We start from the raw sequence: 9,903 nt of genomic DNA, 5'->3' as shown, positions 1-9,903 counted from the left end.
GAGCTCTTATGCTGGAGATCCTTCCAGACCTTGCCCTGTGCTTTTCTTCATCTGACTGTTGATTTGTATCCACTAAAATATCCCTTGTAATAAATCAGCAATAGAAAGTAAACTCTTCTCCTGGGTTCTATGAGCCTTTCTAGCAAATTTTCAACCCTGAGTAGAGGGTCATGGGAACCTCTGATTTGTCAGATAGAAGTTGTGGGTAGGGGCACCTGGGTGGCTCAGCCGGTTAAGCATCCGGCTTTGGCTCAGGTCATCATCTCATGGTTCGTGGGTTCGAGCCCCGCATCAGGCTCTGTGCTGATAGCTAGCTCAGAGCCTGGAGCCTGCTTCGGATTCTGTATCTCCCTCTCTCTCTGGCCCTCCCCTGATCGCGCTGTCTCTCTCTGTCTCTAAAAAATAAATTAAAAGCTTTAAAAAATTTAAAAAAAAGAGAAGAAGCTGTGGGTAACCTGGGGACCTACTACGTTGACCAGGCATGTGAAGTAGGGAGCGCTCTCACGAGACTAAGCCCTTGACCTATGGTGTCTGTGCTAACTCCAATTAATGTCATGATTGAGTTGAATTGTGGGACATTTGGCTGGTGTCGGAGAGTCAATCAGTGTGGGAAAAAAACCCACACATCCAGTGTCAGAAACGTTGTATGTGAGGAAACTGTTTTTCCCTAGACACATACTTTTACAGCTATTTCTTGATTTATCAGTTTTAGCAGGTACTGTCAACTTTCAAGTCATTAGTTGGTTATGCTGCTCAATCTCTATTTGTTTTTCTAGATCCCATCTCTGTCTCTCCCTACTCTATACTATGTGCTGACAGGATGCCCTCTATGGACTGGACCACTAGCGCCCCCGTGGGCTTTGGCTTATAATTGCATTTTGCCAGTGACAGGTGTTGGAAGGGGATCTAAGTAAGGTTAGGAGCAGAGGGAGGTCAGGGGTCTATTCCCACTTCCATTGATCCTTCTGTGCCAAGTGACCATTTAATAGTGGCCGTGTTCCCCTACCTGTGGCCACAACTCCTGCCGGGGGCCCTTTCCCCGAGTTACAGGTTTTGTCAGTTCCAGTATTACTGGTCTGTCCCTTGCCTTCTTTTGTAAGGCTGGGAATAGCTTCACACTATTGTCAGTCTCTGGGTGCATCACCATTCTATTGGGTTCTTTAATCTTTCTCTCAACTCTATAAAATAGTCCTTTGATGAAATTTTCTTCAACTATCTTTTGAATAATCCGTTTTCTGCAGAAACCAGGACTGAAAAATGTTTGTCTCCCAATTTTTCTCATTCACACACCCTTCTCCTCACATCCTTTCGGCGTAATTGCTGACTAGTCAGAATCTAACTAGAGGGTCACCCAGGTGGCTCGATTGGTTAAGTGTCCAACTCGTGATCAGGTCATGATCTCGGGGATTGTGAGATCAAGCCCCGGGTTGTACTCTTTAGTGGCGGTGTGGAGCTTGCTTGGGATTCTCTCTCTCCCACTCTCTCTGTTCCTTCCCTGCTCGCTCTCTCTCAAATAAAATAAATGAACATTGTAAGAAAGACTATAACTAGAAAAAATAGGACTTAACAAAAAATACTTTAAAGAAGTATTTAAACAGAATGAGTGTAATTCAGGCAATCAGCTACTCAGCTGATAGATGTACTGGGGACCCAAAACTGAAGGGAGGTGGGGTAACACAGACCTTAGTATCAGCCAGGAAACAATTACACCTCCAGGCTAGAAGGAGAAACCTAGGGTGGTGTTACTGGTGTCCAGGGCCCAAGATCACCTGGTAAATGTTGGAGCCACGGCAGGACTGTTTGGAAGGGTTACGGGGACAAAGAAGGAGATGCAGACATTGCCGGAGAAGCCAGCTGATACACAGAGGGAGGAGACGAAACCTGCATTTTCCCGACCTTCTGCCATCCAGCCTCCCTTAAGTGCCTCCCACTGGCTAAAACCTACATGGAAGCCAGAGAACACCAAACTTGGAAATGAAATTTGCAGGAGTCATACCTGAGATATAGAACAACTGTCGCAGGGAAATTCTGGGCATTTGCACTCTTTCATGTAGGCCGCTATTCAGTCCGGGCTTTCGAGAACTATTAGATCTGCTTCTGGCTGCTTCCCTTTGCCCATTAAATGCTTAACCTCAGGTAGGCTTCCCTGTCTTGATCAAAGATACCTCATTTAGCCTTCTGTTCTCTTCTTCTTGGTCTAGCAAACTGAAATCCATCTCCATTCTACCTCCTGATTTCTTGCTTACACAAATTAGCAAGGATTTGCAACCACATTGGCTCTAAGTGCTATCCCCTCCCCAGATCTTGAAATTCTTCCCTGGATCATGCCAGAATCTGCCTCTTCAAGGGCAGTATGAGTGGAGGGGCTTGTTCTTGAAGAGTTGCCTTTCTTTTTGCAAGCCTGTTGAGTTTGTAAATTCATTAAAGACTCTTTTTTTGTGCTTTCAAGTAAACTGTATTTTTAATAATCAGGAACTGGAAACAACTCAAATGTCCATCAACAACTGATGGGTGAACAAGTGTGTTACATGCATACACAGTGAAGTATTACTCAGCAAAACATAATTAGGTAATTAATTAAAATAATCTGTAAGCAACTATGCTCTGATGCTGACCTCTGCCGGAGGATATGAAGAGGTCTGTAGGTCCTAAGGATTTCTGTGCACCTTTCATCCAGAGGTACAGTCACATGGAATTGGCGTCTGCCCTTCAGAATAGACACATAACCTCTAACGTGCCAGAAACTCCACCACTCCCTAATGAATGTTTCTATTCAGTGTTCCTATATTACATTTTTTAATCTCAAAGTCACACTTTGTTTATTAAATTTGTTTTCCCTAAAGAAATTCTAATCAAACCTTCTCTAAATAAATTATAATCAAAACTATTTTAGGATATCCAGGGTCGCCTAGGTGGCTCAGCTGGTTAAGCTCAGGTCATGATCTCAGGGTTCATGAGCTCAGACCTGGGAGGCTGCTTTGGATTCTGTCTCCCTCTGTCTCTGCCCCTCCCCTACTTGTGCTTTTCTCCCTCCCTCCCTCTCTCTCTCTCTCTCTCTTTCTCTCTCTCTGAATAATAAGTAAATGAACATTTATAAAAGGATAACTAAATTAAACAATATTTACCAGACTTAGCATTACTAAATGTTAATACTTAAAATTTTGGAAAGTAGTAAAACAAAACTTGTATCTTTACCCTTAATAAATTTGAATGCCAGGAAAAATGACAACGTTCTGTGCATCAGAACAAGAAATATGTCAATCCTGTTTCCCACTTAGCCCCTGAAGGTCTTAGCTGCCTATTGTATTTTGTACTTCACGGGGCTGTAACTTCTGGGTAGGTCTCGGGAGACAGCTGTACCTCAACCGTGTTGGGGAGTTGAGACATCCCTAGGCAAAAGGAACTTAAATCATGCTACTCCCGAAAACACTAGATGTCGTCATACCTTATCCCTTCATCAGGGTGAGCTTAGAGCTCATAGGGGATCCTGACATCTAGGTCATAAGAACAGTCCCACAAGGCTGAACCGTTTTTCATAAGAAGGCTTAAGCAGCACTGTCAATCAGACCAAAGTAGACTGAGAGCTGTTCTCTGTCGTCCTGCCATGTCTGATACACAGAACGTTTGAGGCCCCCACAAAACATGTTCTTCTCTTTGGGCTGGCAAAGCCCAGCTCTCTCTCTCTTTTTGTAAAAAAAAAAAAAACTTAGTGACATATTATATTTAGCCAAATATACCCCAAATACTATCATTTTAGCATATGGTCAATATAAAGCTCGTAAGATGTTTTACATTCTTTCTCACTCTCTCTTTTTGTCATACTATGTTTTAGAAATCCAGTGTGCATTTTATATTTATAGCGTATCTCAGCCACATTTCAATGCTCAGGAGTCATATGTGACCAGGGCCTACTGCACTGGACAGCACAACTCTATTTAGCCCACAGTCCTAGTTTTCTTCCAGACTGTAGAAAGCAATCAACACCCTTGTATACAGGTGTGAAGGGAAGAAATGAGCTCAGTGAGTCATGGCCTGTTGCTTGAAAGCCCATTTCTTTTCTCAATCAACCCCACACAGTGAATGAAATAAAGTCTTTAACCATAAGTCTGTGTCATTGCATAAATCAGCTCAGCGTGGGGCAGGCAGTTAGTTCCGAGGCTGGGGAAATCCATCTCAGCTGTCTCATGTAGAGTCAAGACTGTCCATGGAAAACAAAACCCTCTGGAAAACTGCAGCATATTCCAGATCAGATGTTTTTCGCCGGTGCTGGATCGTGTCCACACTGAAACTCTCCACCGGTAGGAAATGAGGATCCCTAAATGGGTTCACATCACTCATGAGGCCCTCCAGGAAATAGGAGAGAGGGTGGAGGGACTCACCTAGTGTGGGTCCCTGACTGCTGGCAGAGTGCAATGTCATCTGCAACAGATACAGACGATGGCATAGCTTAGGCCAAATGAAAGCCCTGGGAAGATTAGAAACATGTAAAAGTAGCTCCTGAAACCTTCCCACATACCTGGCACCTGTAGTTCTGTTCCCAGCATGGATACTTCGATGTATGAAGTTCATCTTCAGGTTGTCGACGTCAGCTCAAAGGCTACTTTCAAAGCTTTTCTCTTTTGTGAGTCATGCTGTATGGAGCAAGGAGAAAGCGTGGTCCCTGATCTCTTAAGGCCTCTCTTGAATGCGAAGCTTCTGGTGCTAAATGAACTTGAAAGATGTAGCTAACGGATCACCAAAAACTGAAACACACACGAGGCCTTCCTTTGGTATGAACTTTTATGTGCCAAGCCAGGTGGGAGCGTTTTCTGCAGATGCTCCTAGATTGCCTGAACACATTAAGTCCTTGCTCTGTGTTACGTCTCCGGTGTCTAATGAGGTTGGAATTCTCACCAAAGAGTTTCCCACATTCACTTCATCCATAGGCCTTGCTGTGGTGTGAACTTTCTGGTGTCGCATAAGTTGGGAAGGTCTGACGAACGTTTTCCCACATTCACTGCACACGTAGGGCCTCTGTCCTTTGTGAATTTTCTTATGTACTTTAACATAGTTAATGTGAGTAAAGCGTTTCCCGCATTCATCACACGCATGAGATCTTTCCCCAGTGTGCCTTGTCTGGTGCACAGCAAGTGTATCTTTTCGGAAAAAGGCTTTCTCACATATGCTGCACACAAAAGACCTTTCTCCCCTGTGAATTTTCTCATGCTGAACAAGGTTGGTTTTGCGGCCAAAGGCCTTCCCACATTCACTGCACTTAAAAGGTTTTAATCCAGTATGAATCCTCTGGTGCTGAACAAGACAGTATTTTCTTTTAAAAGATTTCCCACATTGAGCACACTCGTTAGGCCTTGATCCCATGTGAGCACTCTGGGGTGCTTGGAGGCTGGAGCTGGAGAGAGAACAGTTCTCAGAATCATTGCGCTCATACAGCTGTCCTCTCATGTGGGGATTCTCGTGCTGGCCACATTGGTCTTTGTTGTTGAAAGCTTCCGCACATTCACTGCATGAGCCATCTTGTTGTCCAGTGTGAAGGACTTCCTTGCTCTTAGTGTGAACGCAGAGCTGCATCTCATCTTGAGCGACAGGGTGCTGGACACATCCAGAGCTGGCCAAGGAGTACTCCGCATCTTCCCTGTAAGTGAAGGCCTCTGACACGTGGCTTCTGCACCTCTTCCCAGAGGAGGCCGGGTCTTCTTCCATTCTAGGGAATGCCTCTCCACTCTGTGACCTCAGGATGTGGTCAGTACTTACAGTGACCCAGAAGGTTCTTGTACAAGACGGACACGGGTATGCCTGCTGCCCATAAGATACTCTCTGCAGGCCAGCCAGGCGCAAGATGCCTTTCAAGATCGGGTCACACGTGTCACATGGGTGGCTCTTTTGGTCATAAGGATTCGCCATGATCGTTCTTGCCTGTGACTGTCTTATAGAAACACCCTGTCCAGAAGATGCATCTTTACTCCCTGCTCCATGACAAAGGCCAGGGCTCCCCTGGACCATCTCTGCCTTGGCTGGAGCAACGGCTACAGTTTCAGGAACCAGACGCTCCGAGGCTGCCCGTGGTTGGGGAATTAAAGAGTATCTGGACAATGGAAGTCCCAGTGAGGTCACCAGTAGAAGGTTCTCCAGAATCACAAGACAGTATAGGCGTCTCTGATCTTCATCAAGTAGTTCCCACTCCTCTTGGGAGAAGCGTACACACACATCCTCAAAGGTTACAATGTTGCAGTCTAGCTCTGCAGCAGGCTCCGCCATTGCCACGGAATCAAGGCCCGAGACGGCGCGCCTCAGCGGACGCGCCTCAGCGGACGCGAGAAAAACCGAGGCCCGAGATTGTCCACACCACGCTCAGGGACAGCAGATCTTCACACAAAAGGCTACCACACGAAACCAAAGCTGGGTTTCCTAGAAAGCACAGAAGTAAGCCGTACCTTCGAAAACGGCTCCCGTTCCGCTCGAGCAGCAGCCAGGAAAGAGCCTCTGCCCAGAGCTTCCGGCTGGGATTCTCAGATGAACCGGAACCAGAAAGAGGGTCGACGAGAGGTCCCGCCTGGACATCGCGTTATTATGTACGTATTTATTTATTTATTAAGGAAAAGGGGCTGGCTTCCTTAAATTGCAGACAAGACAGGAGGTTTGGTTTGCCAAAGGTGACTTGAGGTCATTTATTTTTTATTTTCTCATGTTTTATTTATTTTTGAGACCAAGAAAGACCGAGCACGAGCAGGGGAGGGGCAGAGAGAGAGGGAGACACAGAATCGGAAGCAGGCTCCAGGCTCAGCGCTGTCAGCGCAGAGCCGTCGCGGGGTTCGAACCCACGAACGTGACATCGGGAACTGAGCCGAAGTCAGAGGCTTAACCGACTGAGCCACCCAGGTGCTCTGACTTGAGGTAATTTTAACGTTCATGGTTTCCAGCTTCATTCAAATCCATCCAAATATCTGCGTTCCAGACTTCATAGTCCTGAATGAGTTGTTGTTGTTTTTGAATGTCTCGTTGCTATACAGGGTAGCTATTATTTGTTGTTGTTTCGGTGTTGATCTTGTATTTGGGCACTGTTGAATTTCCACGTTAGTTCTAGGTGTCGGTTATCTTGGATTGGTTATATAGATGATCATATCCGCTGAAAATATTTTATTTCATATTTTCGAACTTCTACATATATTCTCCGTTTATTTTTTCTCTCATCTTTTTCAGTGGCTAGAACCTTTAGGTCAAGGTTAGGATTAGTAATGGTGATAAGAGATAACTTCTTTAATTTCTGACTTTAATGTAAAATATTCTAGACTTTTTATCTTATAAGGTACATGTTGGGGCGCCTGGGTGGCTCAGTTGGTTAAGCCTCCGACTTCAGCTCAGGTCAGATCTCACGTTCGTGGGTTTGAGCCCCGCGTCAGGCTCTGTGCTGACCGCTGGCTCAGAGCCTGGAGCCTTTTTCAGATTCTGTGTCTCCCTCTCTCTCTGGCCCTCCCCCTCTCATGCTCTGTCTCTTCTGTATCAAAAATAAATAAAACATTAAAAAAAATTAAAAAAAAAGGTACATGTTATTGTTATACGTATCTGGTAGTTACATTAAAGTTGGTTGCCAAGATATTTTTTTATCATGAATGATTGCTAGATATCATTCAATGGTATATTGATATATATTAACTTGATTATGTTGCTTTCTCATTTAGATAGGTTACTTTGGTGAATTAACTTTGTTGGTAAATTTTCTGAAAGTGTCTTGCCTTTGCAACTTTGAGATTCAATCGTTGGTCATAAGGTCATTATAATGAAGTGTTGATTGTGACTTGCTGATCCTCTGTTTGAATTTTGCTTCTGAGTTTATAAGTGTGATTAATATATGTTTTTGCTTTCTTGTGCTTTGCAGTCTTGGGGAATAAAAATATTACTAGGCTCAGAAAATGAGAAATTGTCTATTTTCTGTTCTATATATCAATTTTTTGATAATTCAAAATAGCTTTTTTAAAAAAAGTTTAGTGGGTCTGATATCTTTGTGGTTCTAAAAATTTAACTATTCTTTCTTGATTTCATGATTTTCTTCATGATGGGCCACTTTTGCTGGTTTATATTTTTTAGAATTTTTTCATGTTGTATAGATTTTCATATTTATTTCTTTATGTTGATCATTGTCTTTTGTTTACCTTTATTTAGTCTTTTCTTCCAGCTTTATTTAGGCATAATTATGAATAAAATTGTATATGTTTATACAATGTGATGATTTGATATATGAATATATTATGAAAGGATTACCACTTAATCAAGTTAATTAACATATTGTTCACCTTCCATCATTACCTTCTTTCCTGCGTGTGCATAGTGAGAAGGCTTAGTCTCTCTATTCTTAGCAAATTTCAAGTCTACTGTATAGTTTGTTAAGTGGAGTCACTATATTGTACATTAGTTCCCAGAACTACTTTATCTTTTTTTGCTTCATTGCAAGCAAGTTTTTATTTAAATTCCAGTTAATTAACATACAGTGTAATATTAGTTTTAAGAGTAGAATTTAGTGATTCGTCACTTACGTATAATACCTAGTGCTCATCGCAACTAGTGCCTGCCTTAATCCTCCTCACCTATATATCTCATGACCCCCAGCAGCCTTCCGTTTGTTCTCTAGAGTTAAGAGTCTGTTTTATGATTTGCCTCTCTCTCTCTTTTTTCCCCTACGTTCATCTGTTTTGTTTCTTAAATTCCACATGAGTGAAATCATATGGTGTTTAGCTTTCTCTGACTTATTTTTCTTAGCATAATACATTCTAGCTCCATCCATGTTGTTGCAAATGACAAGATTCCATTCTTTTTGATGGCTGAGTAATATTCCATTGTAAATATACATATATATCTATTTGGTGATTGTTGATGATGCTGATATAAATATTGAGGTCCATGTGTCCCTTTCCCTTGGGGAATATTTCTATTTTTAACTTTTTGAGGAACCCCCATACTGTTTTCCAGAGTGGCTGCACCAGTCTGCATTCCCACCAGCCGTGTAAAAGGGTTCCCCTTTCTCCCCATCCTTGCCAACATGTGTTGTCTCCTGACCTTTCTGACAGGAGTGAGGTGATCATCTCATGGTAGTTTTGATTTGTGTTGCCCTGATGATGAGTGATGTTGAGCATCTCTTCACATGTCTGTTAGCCGCCTGTATGTCTTCTTGGGAAAAAAGTCTATTCATGTCCTCTGCCCATTTTTCCACTGGATTACTTGTTCTATGGGTGTTGAGTTTGGTAAGTTCTTTATAGATTTTAGATACTAACCCTTTATCTGATATGTCACTTGCAAATAACTTCTCCCATTCTGAAGGTTGCCTTTAGTTGATCATTTCCTTCGCTGTGCAGAAGGTTTTGTCCTGATGAAGTCCCAGTCATTCATTTTTGCTCTTGTTTCCCTTGCGTCCAGAGACATGGCTAGAAAGAAGTTGCTGTGGCTGATGTCCAGGAGGTTATTGCCTGTGTTCTCCGGGAGGATTTTAATGGTTTACTACCTCACATTTAGGTTTTTCATCCATTTTGAATCTACTTTTGTGTATGGTGTTAGAAAGTGGAAAGATATGGAACGCTTCATACATCTGCATGTTATCTTTGCACAGGGACCACATTAACCTTCTCTGTAAACTGATCCAGTTTTAGTATATGTGCTGCCAAAGTGAGCACAAATACTTACTCACCTTATAGCTGAACATTTGACCCTTTCTTTGATTAGCATCTCCCATTTCCCTGCTAGCTAGCCTCAGGTAATCACCATTCTACTCTTTTTAGGAGTTTGACTTTGGTTTGGCTTGGTTTAGATTCCACTTGTGGTTAAGTACATACGGTATTTGTCTTTATGTGTCTAGCTTATTTCATTTAGTGTTATGTAATCCAGGTTCATCCATATTGTCACAGCTGGCAGGCTCTC

The 9,903-nt window shown here is 42.9% G+C and overlaps 1 protein-coding gene and 1 non-coding gene across 2 annotated transcripts; both read right to left on the bottom strand.

The window, feature by feature from the left end:
• Positions 1-4,182: 4,182 nt before the first annotated feature.
• LOC115284871 (zinc finger protein 772-like) lies at positions 4,183-6,558 on the bottom strand. The gene is made up of 3 exons (XM_029931335.1): positions 6,432-6,558; positions 4,894-6,347; positions 4,183-4,419 (listed from the first exon to the last, which is right to left on the bottom strand). Exons 1-3 carry the CDS (start codon positions 6,556-6,558, stop codon positions 4,183-4,185), a joined length of 1,818 nt encoding a protein of 605 aa, XP_029787195.1.
• Positions 6,559-9,550: 2,992 nt separating this feature from the next.
• Positions 9,551-9,659, bottom strand: LOC115284872. The gene has a single exon (XR_003905364.1). It is a non-coding gene; the product is annotated as a U6 spliceosomal RNA (small nuclear RNA).
• Positions 9,660-9,903: the final 244 nt, after the last annotated feature.

Source organism: Suricata suricatta, unplaced genomic scaffold, assembly GCF_006229205.1.
Source record: "Suricata suricatta isolate VVHF042 unplaced genomic scaffold, meerkat_22Aug2017_6uvM2_HiC HiC_scaffold_240, whole genome shotgun sequence".
Taxonomy (NCBI): Eukaryota; Metazoa; Chordata; class Mammalia; order Carnivora; family Herpestidae; genus Suricata; species Suricata suricatta.
The sequence above is the reverse complement of the archived record's forward strand: the minus strand, read 5'-3'. Positions and strand labels throughout refer to the sequence as shown.

Coding starts and splice junctions, on each gene's coding strand:
- LOC115284871 (XM_029931335.1), bottom strand. CDS start 6,558: ATGTCCAGGCGGGACCTCTCGTCGACCCTCTTTCTGGTTCCGGTTCAT. Junction 6,348..6,431: donor AACGGGAGCCGTTTTCGAAG/GTACGGCTTACT, acceptor GCTGTCCCTGAG/CGTGGTGTGGACAATCTCGG. Junction 4,420..4,893: donor TGAATGTGGGAAACTCTTTG/GTGAGAATTCCA, acceptor TATCTGTTGCAG/ATGACATTGCACTCTGCCAG.